At 35.2% G+C, this 23,452-nt stretch overlaps 1 protein-coding gene across 5 annotated transcripts in view; it reads right to left on the bottom strand.

The window, feature by feature from the left end:
* Positions 1–791: 791 nt before the first annotated feature.
* Positions 792–23,452, bottom strand: part of LOC111152228 (PHD finger protein 3) — an 87,969-nt gene continuing 65,308 nt past the window's right edge. For 3 of the 5 annotated variants that reach the window (XM_022510639.1, XM_022510638.1, XM_022510641.1), the window contains 11 exons: positions 21,212–21,395; positions 18,320–18,467; positions 18,082–18,238; positions 16,381–16,497; positions 14,370–14,501; positions 13,451–13,586; positions 10,863–11,058; positions 10,194–10,341; positions 7,688–7,777; positions 4,999–5,194; positions 2,420–4,539 (listed from right to left, as the gene is read on the bottom strand). In XM_022510639.1, coding sequence (XP_022366347.1) covers positions 2,420–4,539; positions 4,999–5,194; positions 7,688–7,777; positions 10,194–10,341; positions 10,863–11,058; positions 13,451–13,586; positions 14,370–14,501; positions 16,381–16,497; positions 18,082–18,238; positions 18,320–18,467; positions 21,212–21,395 — 3,624 coding nt within the window. Of the gene's footprint in view, positions 4,540–4,998; positions 5,195–7,687; positions 7,778–10,193; positions 10,342–10,862; positions 11,059–13,450; positions 13,587–14,369; positions 14,502–16,380; positions 16,498–18,081; positions 18,239–18,319; positions 18,468–21,211; positions 21,396–23,452 lie in introns of all 5 variants that reach the window. The other 2 variants (XM_022510637.1, XM_022510636.1) reach the window with 2 other exon arrangements.

Genomic DNA, 23,452 nt, shown 5'->3' on the forward strand with positions numbered 1-23,452 from the left:
TTCAACACAAGGTCTGACATACAGAGGCTTTCTTATTGCCAGAAGAACTACAAGAGGTGGACTTTTTAAGTACCGAGACACCCTGGTACGTTTTACTTAACAGAGGTATGTATAAACCATTTTAGGATGGATCTAGATTTATTTAAAAAGCATCAGACTGTTTTTAAAGAGCAAGTTTTCCTTAAGACAGGATAAATAAAGATGAACTTCATTTAACTCGCATTTAAGTAAGGCTAGTTATAGGTGAGACATAAAGACTGAGAATGTCTTTGGATCTACCTCTCATCGAAAACTTTATTTTTCCCTTTTTCCTCATAAGTTAAAATCTGTCAATATGCCTATACTTTGCCCACTCTCCACAAGATTTCAGTCATCGAGGGATCAACAAACTTGGATCTAACATTTAGACCTGTAATCCCAGAAGATGGTCACCACTACTAATAGGGGCCTCTGGAATGTATCATGTTCTGGTGATATATAAAGAACTTTAAAGCAAGCATTGCAACAATATATACAAGAAACTACTAGGAAGTAATCAAAAACTAACTTAATGACTTTCTTCCATTGCTTAACCCATTCTTCTTTACTTGTACCTTGTTAAAAAAAAAAAAAAAAAAATCAGTGTCTGTCTGCTCAACCCCACAACCAGACAAATCAGAGAAAGGAGACTTACTAACAACATACGTCTGTGAAATCAAAAAGCTAACTTTTGGTTTGAGGTTTTTGGGTTTTGGTTTTTTTTTTAGTAAAACCCTGAAAATAATTTCATAATAGTGCAGATGATGACTTTAGGTTTTATTTACAAACTGACTAGTTTTTTAACAAGTTAATTTCCAAAAGAAAAGTAGACCAAAATTAAACACACTTTATTTAAATACAAGTCCTCTATTTCAGAACTTTTATGATGATTAATTTCAGAGGATAAGAATAACCAAAAAAAGGGCTGCAGATAATTGCAAATTAGACAAAATATTTGGTTTCGAATTTACACTCTTTTCTCTCCAGTGAGACTATCAAAGCTGATTAAATTTCAAAAGCTATTTTTAACTGTAATCTTTAGACTTTTTAAGAAAACAAACTATCTTTTTTAATCTTTTTAATTTTGTGAAGTGATTTATATTTTTCTTAATATAGATGAGCAAAAACACTGGGTTTTTTCCCCCCCTCTCTTTTTTGGTCTCAAGTGTTAGCATTGCTTTAAATTATAGCAGTACAGTAGGTAATTTAGAGTGTGAATAAACTTAAATTTGGATTAACAATAGCCTCTGTGTGCTATTTCAAGCAAAACTAGCATTCAGAACTATAGTTACCCCTGTCTCCACCAACAAATTAGAGTTAAATACACAACTTAGAGATTCACACCATGTTTCTTTTAAAGTTCTGTAATGATTAGTGCACCAAAAATTTTGATGTTATACAAGTTTTCAGAAACGTACCTATACGCTGGATTATACCTACACACTTTTTCATTGGTAGTTCTCAATTCTAACCTCCTTAGAATCCTATGGTTTATCTCAATAGCCTGTAATCCATGACACAGAATTGTTTTTCCCCTCATCTACTGCCTAATGTAGAGAGCTATTATCTGTGTGTACTTGGCAGAAAAAGAGTTTAGTATCTGATAAAGCTTTAAAGAAGAAATACTTTTACTACTGAATTTCAAATCACACACACAAAATAGGTGAGAAATTCTTTTATCATATTTAGAATCAAAATATCCCTTAAAATATTTACATTTTACAGTAAAAAGGATAGCAAAACACAAGATCATGTACAAGCTTAAGTATTCAAGTTTCCAAAGAGCCAAAAATGAAAAGGAAAAAAATGGCCTACCACAAAGTTGTAGTATATGGTAATAAATGCCTTCAATGAGTGCAGATTAAAGCAATAAAAGTACTCCTTGGGCGTCTGATTCTTAGTCAAAAACTGCTCAACTAAATGATTAATATAATCTGATTATGAAGTTGCTTGGCTTTCTGTTGCTCCTCTACAGTTTCTTTAAAAACAGTGCAATTTAAAACAAACTTACAGAGCACACATTACTCTCAAATTAGTCATTATATAAAGGACATTCACTAGAGGCAGTAAATATATTCCATAGTTAACCATATTTACCAAGTAAGGAATAAAACTAAAATTTCTAAGCCTTTATTGCATATTAATAAAACAAATCTTTGAATATACAGCAATGTAAAACTTTTAAAAATATTAAATTCCTAGAACTAGGGACAGTTGGTATGAAGAAAGGATGACGGGCACTGGTACAGAGCGCACTCCGCACCAACACACAGATTTCATTGTTCTGCAAACCACCAGTATTAAAAATTTAAAAGATGGCACAATCCTAGCAGGCAATCATAAAGTTTTTAGATACAACATTTCAGTTATTTAAATGTAATCTTGAAGCAGCCTGCAAATTTTACCTTTTGCTTTTAGCTCTGTCAGTGTGGTCCCTATCTTTATGGTACCTATCTCTGTCCTTTTCTCCTTCTCTATGTTTATTTTTCTCTCGTTCTTTGTCCTTCTCATGGTCTTCACTTTTAGGTTTATCTGGTTTCTTGTCTACATTCCTACTATCCCGGCTTGCTTTTCCATCTGCTCCTCGATCACCATGTGATAACCGTGCCCTCTCTTTATCTTTGTGCCCTTCCTCCCTGCTTTTTCTGTCTCTGTCCTTGTCTTGGGTTCTGTCTCTGCGTCTATGCCTTTCAGAGTCTTGCTCCCATTCTTTTTCATGTCGCTCTCTTTTCAAATGGTGTGAATCACTATAAAATCTCTGTCGATCTCCTTTACCCCTATTAAATGGCCTATCCAGTTGCTGTTGATCTGGCCTACCCCAAGGGTCACTATGGCGCCTTTCTGGTCTTCTAATGTCTTTAACCTGGTAAAAATTTTGTGGACCTATATACCTTGATGTTTGTGAAAGGGGACCCATCATACGTTGTGGCTGGCCTGTCAGATGAACAACAGGTGGCCAGGGAACCATGGGATTTTGAGCAAAGCCAAACCCTGGAGGGGGAAGTAAAGGGGGTGGTAAATGTGGTGGAAATCCAAACATGCTTTGTGGGGGAAAATTAGGAGGCCCTGGAAATGGAAATCCAGGGGGGCTAGACTTGAGATGCTGAAGGTTGGGCTGCTGTGGCCTCATGGGTGAGAAGTTTGCACTTGTTCTGGGGCTGGTGCTTCTGGAAGTAAAGTTGATGCTTTTAGAAGGAAATTCTGATTGACAAGTGTTTCCAACTTCAAAATGAGATGATGCTGCTGTTGATCCTCTTCGAAATGGGTGCACAGTTTCAATATTTTGCATTAAAATATCCTCCTGTAAGGGCTTTGCTTGTTCTGTTTGAGAAGTGTGTGTGTTTTCTACTGACGGTGAGTTTTGTGCAACCCCTGAATTATCACCCTGCTGAACACATGAGTTTTTCTCCACAGAAGACAACTTTTCCTCTACATTGCTTTCTGTTAAGTGCTCCTTGTGTGACAGACCAGGCAGGGTGTGTTTCTCTCCATTCCGGCAATTATCTCCATCTTTGCTTTCTGAAGCAGTTACGTGCTGACTTCGCCCTGCTGCTTGTCTAGGATCCCGTTTCAGGTTGATAAACTGTGGGGATCTTGTATTAGCAACAAGGTTTTCACTGCAGCTGACATTACTGTCTATGTTTCCTTTTCCTACATTAGACCTGCCTGGAGAACTAGTATTTGAAGTCCGATTATCTTGCAAATTATTCTCTTGATCTTGCAGCAGCTGTCTTTTTAATGTTCTCTCTTTATTCTCCACAGTTTCTTCCTGTTTTGACTGAATTGATAAATTTGTTAAGAATGCTTCTGTAGAAACATCTGGTGGCTTACCTCTGAGGCTAAGACTTGTCAAAGGTCCAGGAGAAATGGAAGAAGACCCCATTACTGATGTTTCTTCTCCTACTACTACTGAATTACCTGTAGATTCTGAAAGATCATCTGCTTTAACCTTTCCCTCCTTGGCATCACCATCAGTTGCTTCCACTTTATCTATTTTCTCTGCTTTGGGGTCAGCCTGCTCACTTATAAATGGAATTTCTTTGAGTGTGTTCTGTTCTATCACTGATTGAGTCTGTTCATATACCTGACCAGTACTGCCCAAAAGGCTCTGAAGTATATCGTCCACAGGAAGAGGTTTATTTGCTAATTCCAGAGTAGAAGGTTGATTTTCCCAGCCAATCAATACCCCAGGAAGGAATCTTAGAGGTTTTGGTGGCTCCTGTTTGGTGACTTCCACTAAAGGTTCAATTACTGTTGGAAGATCTTCCTGAAGAGTTTGCTGAGGCTTATTTCTCTGCTTATGCAATACAGTTGTAAAAGAATTAAAAAAGTCATTTTCTTCCTCTGGTGTTTCTTCTGTGGAAACATCTATTTTACTTTTTTTATCAGGTGGCAAAGCCACTGGTACACTTTCAGAAGTCTCAGCCGTATGACTAGTACTAGCAGTAGCACTATGTTGCCGCTTCAGTTTCTGACGGATAATTAAGCCCAACAATAGATTAGGTCTATGCAGTTCAAGCCCTGTGTGAAATAAAAAACATCAATTAATAGTCACTTTCAGAGCACCCGGGTGGCTCAGTCGGTTAAGCCTTCGGCTCATGTCATGATCCCAGGGTCCTGGGATTGAGCTCCATGCTGGGCTCCCTACTAGGCTGGGAGCCTGCTTCTCCCTCTCCCTGCCACACCCCTTCCCTGTCCGCCCTGCTTGTGTGTGCATGCACACCATGTTAAATAAATGTTTTAAAAAAAAATTTTTTTTTAATAAAATACAAATAAAAAAAATTTTTAAAGTCATTTTCAACCATTAATAAAGGTACATTTTAGCATCGAGCTTATTACAGCCTATTGCGTAGGGCTTGCCCCTGTCAAGTCAGCTCTAGAGGGCTGGAACCTGAGAAAGAAAGCAGAGTCCATTTTGTTGCTCTGGTCTCACCTCCCACTTTATTTTATTCATACTCTATTACTAAAATGTGTACCTACCAGGTCCATCAAAAGGCACAAGAGGGTGTGGAATTTTATCTGCAGCACCCAAAGGGATAAGGTACATATCTTTAACCTGCTTCATGTTGTTCGCAGCTACTCCATAGCGCTTTCTGCTACTGAAGTATGCAAACAGCAAAGTGTAAGAAATTTGATCTTCTTCAGTTACAGGTGTGAAGCGAACCACACAAATTTCCTATTCAAGAAAATAATAAATGATTATTGAAAACAATAACCTGAAGAAGAGCTTGGTTTTAAATATCATTTCCCAATTAGTAATAGTCTAGTAAACTGTATAATGATGATTACCAAATAACACGATTTATACTAACTTAAATGCAGATAAAAATAGTAAAGAGAAGCAACTCTTGGGAAAAGATCTTTGGTGATCCACTGATATATTTGTTTCATCTGAAGGTGTCCCATAAGACACTGAGTCCCAAGATAATTAATTTGCTCAAGGTGACACAATTTTCAGTGATAGAAAACATATTTAAACCCAAGTCTTTCAGTGTCTACACTATCTCCTCATTTATATGTTTTTATATTTATATGTTATAACCTTCACAAAGGGCTGCCCGTGTTTTCAGCATACTGAAAATTAGTATCACTTACCACCACCATCCTGCCATGTACACAAAAACACTCAAATCCACTGAGAATCCCACTTACAGGGACTGGATTTAAAAATAAAAGAGGCTGGGTGACAAAACTCAAATACACAAAGGCCATAAATTTTGTTGACTCATTTGACTTACTTGGGAACTTATCTGTGTGCCTCTGGGTTCTAGGTTTTGTTTCATGAAGGTTTTGCTCATGAAGGAGAGAACCAGAACTGCTACAAAGCCTAAATTGATTCAAGTTCCTAAAGGAAACGTGCAAATGAGCTAAACTACGGCTCTGTCTCTTATAAAAGGTCATTTAAACTGTCCTCTTTTAGAGGTACCAACTATTATAGTGTTTCAATCAGTTCAGGAAGGAGGTATACTATAAAATGCTAGGCAGAAATATATGGGTAGATCAAGAGCGATTCCCAAAACAGCCAAGGGTAACACCTTCTGAATGTTTTCCCATGACTTTTACTATCATGAGAAAGTAATAGCAAATAAATATTATAACACTTTAATAGTGCTTTAAAGTGTATTTGTATTCTAACACTGTATCAATTTAAATTCTAAACTCAGTTATTGAAAATATATATTCTTTTTAGCTTGAGATCATCCATTTTGAATTATTTCTAATCTTACTAGACATATTTAATCTTAAGAAAAAGATAAAAATTAATGTTCCCTTATTTAATTTTTTGAATGCCTGTAATATACTAGGTACTATCATCCATGGAGGGAAAAAGAATTTCTTCTAACGTAAATTTTTCTGCATACTACTATTTTACAAGTTTAAGAAATGATTAAAAAATAGAAAAGAAAAAAATAATATTGTGATAGAGGCTACTAATTATCACCAACTATCTATTCTCTTCCTTTCCTCCTATCACAAAAAGAAGACTTTTAGCTGGGCACATCACCATCTAATAGACACAACATTTCCAGAGATTACATTTCCCAGCCTCCTAAGCAGCTTACGTAAAGTTACATTACTAAAAAGTTCTTGCCCATGGAATTTAGGGAAGTGAAATGGTAACAAGAATTTCCAGGTCTTGCTTTTAAAACAACTAGACAGGCATTCTTCATTCTTCCACTTGAGGTTGATAAGTCAGCTTTGACCATGGTTGACCAATAAGGGTAACACTCTTGGAAACAGCCAAGCAATAAGAGACTGGTCCCCCAAATGATCCTATAAAACCAGAGCCTGGAACTACTCTGAAACACTGACCTATTAAAAAATAAACTTCTGGGGGACGCCTGGGTGGCTCAGTTGGTTAAGCGGCTGCCTTCGGCTCAGGTCATGATCCCAGAGTCCTGGGATCGAGTCCCACATCGGGCTCCTTGCTCAGCAGGGAGCCTGCTTCTCCCTCTGTCTCTGCCTGCCACTCTATCTGCCTGTGCTCACACTCTCTTTCTCTCTCTCTCTCTCTGACAAATAAATAATTAAAAAAAAAAATTTAAAAAAAAAAATAAATAAATAATAAACTTCTGGGACACCTGAGTGGCTCAGTGGGTTAAGCCTCTGCCTTCGGCTCAGGTCATGATCTCAGGGTCCTGGGACCGAGCCCTGCATCAGGCTCTCTGCTCAGCGGGAAGCCTGCTTCCTCCCCCCGCCTCACTGACTGCCTCTCTGCCTACTTATGATCTCTCTCTCTCTGTCAAATAAATAAATAAAATCTTTAAATAAATAAATAAATAAATAATAAACTTCTGTATTCTCCACTATACTTTTAGGGTCTCTCTTTGCAGCAGCTTAGTCTATACCCTAAGTAAACAAATGTCTATAATCAAAGCAAGGAAAAATTCCAGGAGGAATCTCAATACTTAATTCTAAAACCTTTCCTCCAGAACACTGACAAAGATATCACTAAGAAAGCAAACCAGAAAGGAAGAAAAACCCACAAAAGGAATGCTGGGCTGTTTTGAGCCTTAGCAAATGGGTTTAGTTCAGTTATGTTAGGTATAATATGTAGATTTAGAATTTGTGTTGGCTCCTTTCCCTAGGGTACCCTGCATAAAGAACTCTCATGATTTACTTTTCACATATTCTCTTATGCTGGTATAACTTAAGACATTTTCCTTACCTTGGTTCCTGATGCTTTAATTTTTTCAACATAATCCCAAACTGTCTGAGGTGATATCCTGCCACCTACTTGAATACTATCTGGTAGATCCTACAGTAAAAAAATGAAGTTAAGCAACATATACAGAATATAAGAGTCATCATTCATTTAAATTTAGCTCTAAGACTAATTTGAAATGGTAATAAAAAACAATAAAAAAATTTGTATCACAGAATATAAAGTACAGGGGTAGCAATCAGGCTTTACCTCAAATGTCAACTCCAAATAACTAAAGTGGGTACCCAAGATACCACTGAGATTGAATCTGAGGTCATGTCAGTTCTCAGCAGGAAAGACAGGTACCATAATGGGGTAGTGGCAAACATATGAAAAACTGACAATCCAGAAAGAACACAACAGATTTCAGAATATTAGAGATACTGTTTTTCTTCTCAAACCTCCTCCTATCCTGCCCCCTCTTCTTGGTGATAATGGGCAAGGACATCATTTAATCATTAACAGCTGGATTTCAGAAGTTATTAAATTTAATTATAGAGCATATTTTTACACAGTAGAGAATAACACTATAATAATGCAAATTCATTTTTTAAACGGTAGACTCTTTCTGAAAATAGGTGACTATATATAAAATCAATTAACTGTGTAATTGAAAATATTTAAAACTAATCAGTAAATTTCTATTTTTCTAAGAAGCTGGGAAAATTCATAAAAAGCACAATTAATTGATATTAAATTCAATTACATTTATTTAAATTATTAATTGCTTTAAATATTTATTTGGGATTTTAGTCCTAAACTAAAAATAAGCAGAAAGCAGAGGTAGAATTCAGGAAAGCAACCACATAGAAACTGGCTCAGAAAGAATAGTTTTGTTTAAAATCAAATTCCATTGTTTAGGACTTCTTCTTCTTTTTAAAAAGATTTTATTTATTTATGTGACAAAGAGAAACACAGCAAGAGAAGGAACACAAGCAGGGGGAGTGAGAAAGGGAGAAGCAGGTTGCCCACTAAGCAGGGAGCTCGATACAGGGCTTGATCCCTGGACCTGATCATGACCTGAGCCGAAGGCAGATGCCTAACAACTGAGCCACCCACATGCTCAAAGACAACATTTCTAAGTAGATTTGTTCAAAAAGAAGAACACGGGTCCATTTAATTTTCCTCTTATAAAAATCAATTGTTTCTAAAATACTACTTGCCAAGCAAACTATATATAAAAGTAATAATTAGGTTGTTTAATAAAACATAATGCTAAACAAATAAACCGGTCAGCATTAGCTAAGCCACATTACATGTAAACTAATTTCAGTCTAGGGGCACCTGGGTGGCTCAATTCCTTATTCGGCTCAAGTCATGATCTCAGTGTCCTGGGATGGAGTCTGTGCTCAAGGGGAGTCTGCTTCTCCCTCTCCCTCTGTCACTCTTCCTGCTTGTGCTTTCTCTCGCTAATAAATATTTATATATTAAATATTTTTTAAATTTAAAAAAGTACTTTCTCTAATAAATAACAATTATTTATTAAATAAATACTAAAAAATAAAAATTTTTAAAAAAACTAATTTCAGCCAAATACAAAGAAAAGTAAAGTTTATGTCAGTCTTAAAAAAAAAAACAAAAACAAAAACAAAAACAGGTATATAATACAATTTAGGCTTTTGGAAAAAAGAATTTTTTTTTTTAATTTTTGCCTTCATGGTCAGCAGACTGAGAATGAATGGGGAAAGTTAATGTTAGATATGAATATAAAGAAAATATAACCTCAACAAAAATACAGTACACATGATTTATTTTCCTTCTGCATAAACACAAAAAAATACAACTTTCTTCAAAATAGTTCAAAAATGTCGTATTTTTCTAATTTATCATAATATAATAGTCCAACTATTTATTTTCCATAAATATTATGTAATAGTTCCTTCCTATTCCTTCAGGTATAAACCCAGGGTACCTGCAGGATCTACAGTCACTGGTCTCATTAGACTGTCAACTCGCTGTAATGTTTCAACTATAACCTATATCTCATTCGCAGAAAGAGACAGTTAAGAACTGTAGTCATGCAGCTGGGGAAACATAAGCAACAGGACAATAAGAAGAACTATCCACAAGGAAAAATCTTCCTGACAGGCTAACACTCAAGACCATATTAAGTAGGTCAATATTTTATCAAATCTATATTTAAAGAAAAACTCAAGTAATCCAAGTAGACGCTCATTAGTTTTTAATTCTCTTACAAAGGAAAGCACATTTTAGAGTACAGGGCATGTGGGTTTAAAACTTTCAGAACATAGTTATCCACAGTTCATAAACTCCATTTATGAACTCACAGTTCCATTAATTGAACGGTTTAAGAATCACTGTCATTCATTAACAATCAATATTTTTCTTATGAATGAAAATAAATTTATCATTTAGTATCTTTATTATTTGTAATATTATTTTCTCTCCTACTGCTTTTAGAAACACATACATCAGTCCGAGCAGAAAAGGGCAGAAAAGTTCATAGTACCTCTGTCAAATACTCGGGGGAACCAGACACTGGGTAGGCTTTGGTAACAAATTTTGCCACAGAAGGCATGTTGATAAAACCTTTCCAGATGAAGTTCAATCGAGCCAGGAAGGTAGACTCAACTTCAACAGTTCCAGGCATCTCTGGACTAAAACACAACATTAAAAATTTTCAGCCTTAAAGATCTGCTCATGAATAAATCCGTTTTCTACTAAGTCATCAATTATTTCTATTTTAGCATGTCAAGAAAGCCAAAATATGTAAAGACTATTGACTAAAGAGTTTAGATTTTCACTTTTTATAAAAAATTACATTCATATTTACCTTACATGGTTGCATTTTCAAAATCATCCTTCACGGGTTGGCTTAGATGAAGGTACAGAGAAGTACAAGCAATTTTTCTTAAACTGCTATCTCCTGCCTCTTGGGACCAACATTAATTAAACAGAATTTAATGTCAAGTCCCCACATACAGACTCAAATCTCTAAATTAATTTTAGGTCTTATTCTTTTATCTCAATTAGTTTACTGTTTAAGAAGGTGTAGTTACTTTCTCAAAAGAAAGATTCCTAAGAAATAAGTTACCTTTTTATTTTTGAAGACCTCCAAGTATAAACTGGCAAAGATCTATAATGATGATTATAAAAATTGTGGCTAAGAGAAAATTACCGTGGAGCAGGAGAGAATGTTGACTTGGGAGACTCTTGTTTCTCTTCTTCAAAGAATTCAGAAGCCAAAATATTTGAGGTTGAAGACAATGCATCTGCTATACTTTCTGCTTCATTATCTGAATGTTTACGAGATACTCCAACAACAACTTTAACTTTTTTTGGAGAAAGATCATCTACAGGTGGTGCCATTCGACCTAACACAAGACGCCATGAAAATAAACCAAACTGTAAATTGAAATTTCTGTAACTTCATCCATTTTGCTTCTAACGTTATTGTTTTTCTGACTGAATTGTTGCATAACCTTAGATTTCCTGGGGTAATTTTTAACTATCATCTTTCAAACTGCATTGTAGTACACCTCTCTAATTGATGTGAAAATTAAGAAAAGATGGTGTTAAGTAACTTAAATAAGCTGAAATGGAAACTTTATAACTAAAACCTAAAGTCAGTTTCTTGATTCCCTAGTAATTTTTAACTAAACTATACCAAATTCCAAGTCTTGAGAAGAACTGAATAAAACAACTCTGTATCCTACTTTGTGCTACATATAGCAGCAGCTCATAACATACACGCATACTGCAGTGCTTAGTTACTAAACATGAAAAATATTAGTAAAGTTTAAAAATGACATTGGTTTTAGGCTATAGCATTAAGAAGGAAAAAAAATCACTCAAACTTTCTGAAAATAGGTTAGGTCTAATAGTGTTTAACAAATATTTTTGTGTGCTACCATTAAATTTACTGAAGTATTACCACAGAAATGATTAAAATTAATAGAAATAACTAAGAATATTTTTTATTAAGACATAACTAAATGGGTGTACTTAAAAATACTACTACACCATGGATGGCTTTCTTTAAGAATAATGAAGTCTAAAAATATTCTGCCCTTTAAGTCTTTACCACTGTACAGATTATAAAATGTTAACACAATTTTGAGAAAGTAGGATTACTTTTATTACAGGAAAATTACTTAATGTGTGATACATTTCATCTAGCCTCTGATCCAATGATGGAGGACAGCAAATAGATTAACCTAAGAATTTTTCATGCTACCGAATAAGGTATGTATCATTCCTTAGCATACAACAGTAAAAAAAAAATAAATAAAAATTGAGAGCCACATCTCCAGAGTTTACAAAACTCTTGATCCTCTAATTTTTAACAATAAACTGAATGTAATTTAAATTCTTCTTTATTACATCCCCATTTTTTATGCCCTAAATGTAGTCAACCTCCAAAACCTACTGATAATACCTAATGTGAGTATCTCAAAAGCCTCCACTTATTTCTATCTCCAATGACCACTCTAATCAAAACTATCTTCATCTCCCACTTGGACTAGTGCAAAGGGTTCCTATGGAGTTTCTCTCCTTCCTCTCCTGGCTTCTCCCACTGTAATTCTTCTCAAAGTCAGATATATCTTCATAAAATACCAATCTGATCACGTCAATCCCTTGCTGAAAAACCCCTTAGTCACTGTCCACTGCTCTTAGATAAAAGACCAAAATCTTCAATGCAGCTACAAAAGATTTTCAGCATTTCTGATCATGATCTGGGAAAGTAGTATTTTATCTCATGATCCATTACTTAAATATACACACTCACATGTATCTCTGTGGGTTTGTGTGTGCATGTGTATGTGTATGTATATGTGTGTATATGTATTTTTATGATAAAAGTAACTGGAACTAAAGTCTCATAAAATGGTACTCATCTTTATAAGTGCAGTTCACTGTGGTACTTTCTATTTTGTTTTTGTTTTTGAAATGCTAGTAACTACTTACTAAATTGATTTCACTACTACGAAGAAGTCACAACTGAAGTCTAAAAGGCAAAAAGGTATAACAAGATGTGATCTCCAAATAGCTCTTCAAACAACTCATATCCCTCTCTTCTCTTCTCGAATTCACTTCAAAGCTCATGCCATTCCCAGTATTCAGAATGATGTTCCCCTCTCTTTTCAACCTTCATGACTCAGCTTAAATGCCCCCCCACCCCCCGAGTCTAGACTGGGTCTTGTTAACTAAATACATTTGTAACTACTTCTGTAACCCGAGTCATCACCTGCCTGTCTTTCTCACTAAGCTATAGTTTCTCTTAAAGCCTGGATAAGATCTGACTTATTCACCACTATATTCCCTGCACCATAAAGTGCTCAGCAAGAACTCAATACCAAATAGAAGAATACTAGAGAAAAGGTATTTTGGGATTTGTTTCATTTTTTATAGATGATAATAAGACATGAATGCTATTTTATTCCTTCACTTAATAAATGACAGTACCATCATAAATGCCCAACATTTCTGATGCCTACTCTAATACTTAAATTTTAGTCTTTTGCCGCAAGGTTGTTAAGATCAGATCTTACATAGTACAATTAATTCTAGATCATAAAGTATAGAACAGTATCAAACTATACCTCAACTCTGAAGAGCAGTCACTCCAAAACTGTGCTACTCCTCAATGGGAGTGAGCAGATACCTCATCCCCAATTTACAGAAAACAGCCTATTTAAATTACAAATACAAGTATCTCTCTTCCAAAACGAAAGCAACATTTCAGAAAGAAAAATTTCCAATTACCTATGCAAATTTTACAGTTAAGATCAAAAAGATGTTGTCTGTGTTGACTAGTGGTATCTTTGGACATAGAATCAATCTCTTCTTTTTGTTTTTCAGTTCCTTCTGCCTTTTCCAAGGACTTGTTAGCTGTAGGTTCCTTAAAAAAAATAAAAAAGAGTAAAAAGTTTTAGCAAAGTTGGCCCTAATTATTAAAATCAACTTCTATTTCATACTGATTTTTTCTAAAATGAAAACTGTTCCATTCATATGTTTTCCAGTATTTTTTTTAAAAAGATTTTATTTATTTATTTAGAGCAAGCAAGCAAACGGGGAAAGCGAGGGAGAGAACAGAATCTCAAGCAGACTCTACACTGAGCACAGAGCCTGATGCAACACTCAATTTCACAACCCTGAGACCACCTGAGCAAATCAAAGAGTTAGCTGCTTAACCAATGCAACACCCATGTGCCCCCCCATCACTGTATCTTTAAAAAATAAATGCTAGATATTAATTATTACTTAAAGTAGAGCAAAACCTCAGACATTCCTCATTCTTTAAGGCCTCTAACAAGATTCTGTATTATTTCCTCACTGATATTTGAAAATAAGAAAAGCTGTACCAAGCTCTCACACCAGTCTACCTAAGAAGCACTTACTTAGGCCTACTAAAGAATTCACCAAGTCACAGAGACCCTAGGAATCTACATTTTAACAAATGTTTAACAGGTGCTTGTGATGCAGGTAGTCTGCACACTACATCCAGAGAAAGAGTATTGTTAAACACTCTCAAAAAACCATGGGATCAATAAAATGAACTTCAAAACATATACATTTTTAAAAAAATTCTTCTTTCACCTTGAAGAACATTTTCGACAAATCAACCTTTCCTTAATCTTCATGTTTTAAGCACTGCAGAACATGGCATTTTTATTATTTTTACCTGAATCTCCATGGCTGCTTCCTGTTCTTTCATTGGGGCATCACTCTCAATTTCAATTTCACCTTTATGAGTTATTTTTGTGATTGGTCGTCTTTCCACTTCTCTCTGCTCTTTCTCAATCATTTCTATGGTCTAAATGAAATATTTTAAAGAAACATTTCACAATTAACATATACATATACATACATATACATACATATACATACAATAACATATACATATACAGCTTTAAATAATAAGCGCTTATCTAAAAATGAAAACATCACAGATTATTTTTAAATTTTTTTAAAGGTTTTATTTATTTATTTGGCAGATCACAAGTAGGCAGAGAGAGAGGAGGAAGCAGGCTCCCCGCTGAGCAGAGAGCCCGACGTGGGGCTCGATCCCAAGACCCTGAGATCATGACCTGAGCCGAAGGCAGAGGCTTTAACCCACTGAGCCACCCAGGTGCCCCGATTTTAGATGGTCTCTCAAACAACAAACACATACTGAGTACTTACAAATGCCAGAGACTATTTTAAGTGCTGGGGTTATAAGTCTTAAGAAGTTCGTATGTAAATTAATCAGAGGCAACTGAAGTGCAATGTAATTTGCAAAGGGTGGAAACATGGTATTTATGGCTTTCTGATTTAGTTTTTTACCAGCTGCCACCAGGGAAATGAGAATTATCTTCTTCAGATTCCTAACTTGACGTTCTTAACATCCCCCTCAAATAATGGAAGTTTATTCAAACACCAAAAATTATCAGGTAGACCCTCTCCCTAAGCATTACTTTGTGACAATGATAATTTAGTTGAACAAATTTGACAAAAAAAAAAAAAAAAAGCAAGTGTAGCAAGAACTAGTGAAAAGTAGTGAGGAGTGCAATGGGTTAAGAAATGTAAAGATGGGTCTAGTCATTAAGCTTGCCTTTGTTAAGTGCAAATCATCCCTTAAAGAAAGAAATCAGATTAAGGCCTAAAGAAAGAACAAGCTGGTTTCCAAAGTAGATGGTACTTGCAGCCACAGTTCCAAAGCAGAAGAGAGGCATATTTGGGATACAGAGGGAAAAAAGATGAGGTGATACTATTTTCACCATAAAAGGAAAAATTACACAGGGTGAAAGTAGAAGAAATATTTGAATATCAAATCAAGGCCTTGTACTTCAAATTAGTTTTGGCAAAAGACCTACATGAAGCTTAATGTCTGAGATGCAAGTATTATGGAAAGAAGAATCAGGTAAATAATGCAGAGTTCATATGAACTATTAGTAACCAGTATATCTTCTAGAACAAAAAGCTAATATTCTAAGGCTGCTATAATCAAAATAGTGGATAACGTGGTCATCTCACTGTCACAATAATCCTAAACCACATAGTCACTTAATCTTTAAGGTATTTCAAAGTTCAGAACCCCCAAATTAAAACTCGTGGCACTGGTTACTTTCAGAATTTTTTAGTTTTAAAAATGGACTATGGTACACATACTATTTAAGTTACACAACACCTCAGTTTAACAGGGATTGAGCTATTTAAGCCCACAACATTTCTGTAGATATGAACATTCATATATGCCAATTTGGATCAGGTTTTATCAATAAACAAGTTAAGGGAAAGAAAACCTTGTTTTTCTGAGCTTTTGAATAGTAAGGGATTACACATCTAAAAAATTTTCATTCTGACTTAAATCTAGTGCTACAAATTACCAATATTCATAACACCTTCAAATGCTGTTTTTGAAAAGTACAGATGCGATTAAGATGTGCCTATTTTCCCATCTTTCTGATGTACAAGACATAATAAAATACAAGTTTATTATGTAATCTGATAATTGGAAAAAAATGAGAAAAAAAGCAGCAGAGATAAAAGAAAAACAAGATTTAAGAACTCGGTTAATGGGAATACGTAATTTATGGAACAAGAAGTTTGTATTACTGTGCATTCTGTGTTAAATTACTTCTGTGTTTATTTCCCCTACGGCTGAAAAATATAGGTTCTGATATAGTCAAACCCATAGTGATAGATAATCTTACATGTCTGTTTTCTCTCCGTCTCCATGCAGCTAACTCTTTAGAAGCCAACTCTTCCGGACTCATTCTTATAAGATGATCAGGGGTTACTTCTCCTTTCAGTACTTTTTTAAATAATATCTGGATATATTTAAAGATGAGAATTAAGAGGGAGAAAAAGATTTTTAAAATAAAGAAGACATGTTGTATAAAAACTTGTAATAAATAAAGATGTAATTTCAAAACTTGATTTACAAATGTTTAATGATTTATACATTATCTACTACATAGAAATTTAATGACAGCCTTATATTCTAGGAACTTATCATCTAAGGCAGCAAAATTTATCTTTCATATGAAAATCAACACATAGTGGAGAAGTATGTATAGTAGAACCATTACATCTATCCAAAAATTCTATTGAGACGGTTACCCACTCCCCACTTCCCCCAAAATCGACATCTCAGAATATTCCCAGTATTCTCAAGGACAAACACACTGTCACAATAGCCAACCTGTGGTATAGCAATGTACTGCATGAAAAAACTTTACTGAATGTGTTGTCTTTCATATTTTTAAGATTTCATATGTTTGAGTTCTAACTGGCTTAGAGAGGACTTCAGAGCAAAGAACCCACTGCACGAAAGAAACCTAAAGGAAATAAACGTTTACTTACTGAAAAAAAAGCTTCCAGACTATATAATTCAAGAAGTATCTGACCCCCTGGACCATAACGACAGACTGTATAACCTAGATTTTTCTTAAGTAGCTGTTAGTATACCTCAAATCACATTCTATCTATTGCAAATATCGTTACACAAATTGACAAACTGTTATCAATTATGTGAAAATCTTATAAAACTTAAGCAAATATACAAGGAGTTTGTATTTACACATACACAGCTTTTAAATATCCTCTAAGACCCAAACAAGAAATGCAGGAAATGATTAACAGTTCAAGTGATTGTTTGCTTCCCTGCTAAAAGATATTTAGAATTAAAATCATATTTAAATTAATAAAATATTTTAAAATAGTATTCTTTTTTACCTAAATGTAATTTATTTTCTTAAGGAGAAAATAAATTTAGAAGCCAACTCTTCCGGACTCATTCTTATAAGATGATCAGGGGTTACTTCTCCTTTCAGTACTTTTTAAAGTACTTTTTTGGATTTAAATCAGAAGTACCAATACAGTGTTTATTATGAATTTTGGTTTAACAGCAATTTTAAAGAATACATATGAATGAATCTTTTTTTAAAGATTTTATTTATTTATTTGACAGAGATCACAAGTAGGCAGAGAAGCAGGCAGAGAGAGAGAGGGAAGCAGGCTCCCCACTGAGCGGACAGCCTGACATGGGGCTCGATCCCAGGACTCTGGGACTATGAACTAAGCGGAAGGCAGAGGCTTTAACCCACTGAGCCACCCAGGCACCCCCATATGAATGAGTTTTTAATAAATTGGATTAAATAAGGGACAAAAAGAAAAGTCCCATAAATCAGGTTAAGACAGACTTAGTATTTTACATTTTAATACACTCATTATATAACACTTGCCACCACTATGCAGAATTCATAATCTCAGTTCTGCAGCAAAAGACTATTAAAATGACCATCTCACTTGAAGAAATAAATTATAGATCTATTGTATTACAATCTTAAATTCCAATGTATTCAGGAAAGCTGGAAGCATAAATATCTATAACATGAACAAAATATACTTACATTGTTTTTAGGATCTTTCAGATTGAACATCAAACTTCTGTATTTATTCTTATATTTAGCATCTGTGTCCCGAAAAAAAGAGAAAAGCTCTTTTTCAATTTTTGTGGCAACTTTTGCTGCTTTTTCCTCTGGCACCTTCAAATTTGAGTCTGTAAGTCTTAAAATTAGAATAATTCAATTACTCTTCAAATACATGAAGCATATATTATTCAATCTTCTATATAATAATGTGTGTTACCTTTTCATAAGAATGTCTTTGAGAGAATGTTTGACACTTTGTCTGATCTGATCTGCAGAAGGCTTGGAAGTAGAAGTAGCAGGAGGATGCATATTAGGCATTCCCTTTTCAATTTTCTTCTTTTTTATCTCCTGCTTCTCATGAGCCCCTAATTTAAACAATCATTAAAACTCATTGTTTTTAAAAAGACATCTTCCTTTTTAATGCATAATATAAGCTTACAAACAAAACTGACTGATTAAAAATCACTATTTAGAAATAAGATCAGAACCCATATTCCATACTGAAGTATTTCTGACTTTTAAATTCTAATCTTTGTATGGTGACAGATGTTAACTAGACTTACTGTGATCATTTCCCAATATATACAAACATCCAATCATTGTCATACACCTGAAACTAACAATGTTATATACCAATTATACCTCAATTAAAAAAAGAGAAATTCTAATTTAAATGAATTTTAATGACAAATTAAGTGACTAAAAAGTGGCCTAAAGCTATGAAACGCATATGCACTTTTCCTATTTTACTTTTTTCCCCATTTTTTAAAAAGTTTTATTTATTGAAGTAATCTCTACACCCCACATGGGGCTCTGACTCACAATCCCAAGATCAAGAATCACGTGTTCTTCTGACTGGGCCAGCCAGGCACTACTCCCCCAACTCACCAACTGACACATCAATTCTTAAATCTATCATTTTTGTAATTCATGTCCTCATTTTCCCACATAAGCAACTCTGATCAGACAGTACAACATTATTACCATACCCTTGCATACTAAACACTTTTATCCTCTCTCCTTTCAAACACCTGCATTTGCAAAACCACAAACCCAATAAAAGCCAACTTTATCCTTCACCCAAATAGCCTACAAACAGCTGAAGGCAACTGGAGAAAAATAAACACTGATGCTAACAGATCTCACTTTAAATTTATAATCACAAATCTGAGGTAGATAACAATCTGCTGTCCTAATTTTATTAAGTTTTCTTAGTAAATCTGCTCTCCCAGTCTCAAAACATCTATTTTAACACTTTTTCTCCTTTCTTGTCAAACCAACAATACCTCCTTCCCCAACTTCAACCTCATTTGATTTTTTTCACTTCATTATTTCACTAAGAAAACAGGAAAATGACAGCTATCACATCTTCCCATCACCAAATCTAGCCTACCTGCATCTATCTGCCCTCCTACTATATACAATCATCTTCCCTACTATTAAAATGGGTAACCTATCCATTTTCATGAGCAACCTTCTATGTAAATCCCATCCCCTCTTGTTTTTTCATGGACTTTGAAGCCCTCAACTACATCACCAAATTCTCTCTACTGGATCATTCCCGTAGTCTTCCAAACACACTGTATCTCCCTTAAAAAATTCTGTACCTCGCATATCCCTTTACCACACCACTTCTGTTCCCTTTAAAAGCAAAATTCTTTAAAACAGTAATCAGTATCTCTGATTCCTCACTTTCCATTCCTCCATAAACCACTACATTCCCAGTGCTCCACCAAAACCATTCTAGTCAAGGTCACCAATGATTTCCATTTCACTAAATCACATACAATCTATGCTCCTTATTAGATGTCCAGACAACACTGAACACAACTGATCATTCCCTCCTTCTTGAAACTTCATCATGGTCCCTTAGTTCTCTTACCTCATAGACCAGCTTTTAGTCTCCTTTGTGGAACCTCTTGTCTTCTCAACTTCTAAATGCTGATATGACCCCCAAGTACTGTGCTTCTGCCTCTTATCAAACTCTTTAATAGATGTTTCTATCTAAGTACATGATTTTAAATAACTATGTACTGAGAAATCTCTTGTTTATATACAACCCCTTGAAGTCTTCTCTAAGCTCCAGACTTATGAGCCAAACATTTACTCAAACATCCTTACCTGGGTATCTTAAAGGCAACTCAAAGTTAAAACACCCACACATAATTTTTCAATTTTCCTCCTCAAATCTGTTTTTCTCAATAAATGGCACCAACATTTAATTAATCCTCTGCTAAGACTCTACCTACCTACCTACCCACCTACCTATAACTAATCCAACAGCAAGTTCTGCCAATTCTACTATAAAATATATCAGAATCTGACCATTTTTCATTCCTCCACTGTACCTCTGTTCCAAGCTAGCATCCTTTTTTCCCTAGGATACTGCTATAGACTCCTAACTACCCTCATTTTCTCCTATTCTCCTACAATCCAATTTTCACAGGAAAACAGGAGTAACCCATCATTCCCTTGTACAAAATCCTCTGAAGTTTTCCCATTACATTCAGAATAAAATATAAACTCTATCAGGACCTCAAAGTTCCTACATAATTTTCTCTGAACTCATCTTGACCCTTATTCTATCCCATGTATTACCCTAACCACTCCACTGTGGCTCTCGTGCTCCTCAAATACCAAGCTTGTCTCTACCTTCAAACCTTTAGACTACACCCTACCCAGTCCTCCAAAAAAAGTTCCCATCACTTCAAATTATACCTCACAAGTTACCTCCTCCATTCTATCTAAAACAAACTCTCACCACTCTCCTCAACTGTGACTCTTAACTCCACTTACTTTTCTTCATGGTGCCTAAACACTGTAAAAAATGGCACACCATTTAATTTGTCTACTTAATGTTTGTCTTCTACTAGTGTTTGAGTGCCATGAAGATGGGGTCTTATTAAGTTCATTAGCCCTTCCCAGAATTTAGAGCAATAGTTATTAATTTCAAGAAAGATCACCTGGACTATAATTTCAAGAAAGATCACCTGGACTATTTTTATTGCCATCAAGTTATTAAAATGGTTAAATTTCCCTAAAATATACTAATTGATAGTATATGAAATATAACTTTATTAGTACATATGATTTTTATGAATCTTACTACCTGGTTTGGAACCTTTTTCTCCTGTGCAAATAACAGTTGTAGTCTCTTTTGGTATTTTTTCACCTTTTTCTTCTGAGGATCTCCGAGGTAAAACTGGTTGTCCCATCTTTCGAAGAGGAGCTAGCTGCCATTTTTTTATTTCACTATCTCTACAGTCTGATGAGTTTTTGCCTTCACCAGATTCCTTGGAAAAAATATTATTTAATTCATTAGAATGAAAACTACTAAAGCAAGGCTCAAGAGTATGTGGATGAAAAAGATTAAACCTAATTAGTATTACAATCTATTAAGATAGCAAACATTATATTCTTTAGCCCAATAAATATTTAAGTTTTTTTTAAAAAGATGTACAAAAATAACTCTCAATTAATAACAAAAAGGAGATTCACGCTCTCATTCAAAATCCATTTTTTAAGCACCTATTTTGCAGAACACATAACAGCCTATAAAGGAGAACTAAAAAACTTAGATATCATTTTCCCATTAATGATATTAGAAAAAAAATTAGATAAAAGATAGTAAGAGTTCTTTTAGCTGGCTACAGATATGGAGAAATAGGTATCTATGTTTTTTACTATTTTCTAAAACAAATGAAATCACCTCTAAGTTTATCAATTAAATTCTCACTGTATCAATTGGCAGTTTTAACTTCTATAAAGTAGAACAATCCATCAGGATACCTGCTACTCTCATCCTAATTATAACCAACAAAGAACTAGTGAACTAGATTTCTAAGACCCTTTAAAATAATTAATCACATCATGGTGATGTTTGAAAGACAGGGAGAAGTTTATCCATAGGTGGTGGAGGAGTAGGAGACCTTAGTTTCATCTGGTCCCAGGAATTCAGCTAGACAACTATCAAGTCATTCCGAACACTTGCAAACTCAACTTAAGGTCTAAGAAAAGAATTAGCTGCAACTCTACAAATAGAAAAGCAACCACTTTCTGCAAGGTAGGTGTGGAGAAGTGAATCTGAGGTGATACATGGGAAGATGAACCACAGCAGGAGGGAGCCTCCATCATCCAGCACCAGAAGTGATATAGTGGTGGAGCACAAAATCAGAACTTTTAGCAGTCTGCTCCAGTGAGGGACATTCCTGCCTGAAATGCACCTGGTGGCTAAGTAGGTTGGAATCCTAGGTGAGATACTATGGTTCTAGGATCCTTGGGGTCACAGCAAGACTGGGGGTACCTGAGTGTGGCAGAGTTCCCCAGCATCAGTGTGGGGAAGCTGGCTGCACTCAGCGAGCCCATGAGTGGGCTCTCAGCACAGGGTTGCCATATACCCTGAACTGTGGTCCATCAGAGTGACTGCCTCTGAGCAGGGGCCCAGCAAGCAGCAGAACCACCCCAAGACCTCTTCCTTCCCTCCCCCTGGAAGCTGGGGATGGGGGGGGGGCACAAGTGCACATCACAAGAGTCTGTAGGTTTTGAAGAATCAAAATGGGGTCACATGCCATGAGACAGAATCACTGGTCACAGTCTGGGTGATTGCAGGGTGCAGCCAGAGACCAGGGAGACAGGAGTGACTGACTGCTTTTCTCTGAGGGCACGCTAAGGAGTGCCCCCCATCCCCGCCCCCAACCCCAAGCTCTAAGCTCTAGGGCTGGAAACTAGGAGGCCGCCATCTTCATTCTCATCCTCTAAATCAGGGCAGAAAACCTTAAGGAAACAAAAGTCACATAGAGTAATCCAGAGCCACTTACTTAGCCTGGCCCCTGGCAAGGGTGGTACAATTCTGCACAGAGCATAGACACCTGAGAATCAGCCCAACAGGCCCCTCCCCCAGAAAATCATCAAGAACATCCAGCTAATACCAAGTTTACTGATCATAGAGAAATGCAAAACTTGAGTACTAGGGTAAAATAATATATAGAATTCATGGTTTTCTCCCTACAATTCTTTAGTCTTTCAATTATAATGTTTTTCTCTTTCCTCTCTCAATCAATTTCTTATTTTATCAACTTTTAAAAACCTTTTTTAATTTTCATTTTTACACTTACATTCCATCCTTTCATTGTATTTATTTTTATATATATCGAAGTTTTTCTTTCTTTACAATTTCAGGATGCAGTTTCTTCTAACAAACACGAAAATACACCCAGAATCTAGTGTATGGCTCTGTTCTCTTCACCTGATTATATTCTCTCCTTTTTTCTTCTTTTTGTTAAACTCTTTTTAAATTTTCATCTTCAGTTACGTTGTAGCCTTTCATTGTATTTAATTTTATTTTTCTATA

The sequence above is a fragment of the Enhydra lutris genome, unplaced genomic scaffold, assembly GCF_002288905.1.
Source record: "Enhydra lutris kenyoni isolate GAN:26980312 unplaced genomic scaffold, ASM228890v2 scaffoldscaffold28, whole genome shotgun sequence".
In the NCBI taxonomy this organism is placed as follows: domain Eukaryota; kingdom Metazoa; phylum Chordata; class Mammalia; order Carnivora; family Mustelidae; genus Enhydra; species Enhydra lutris.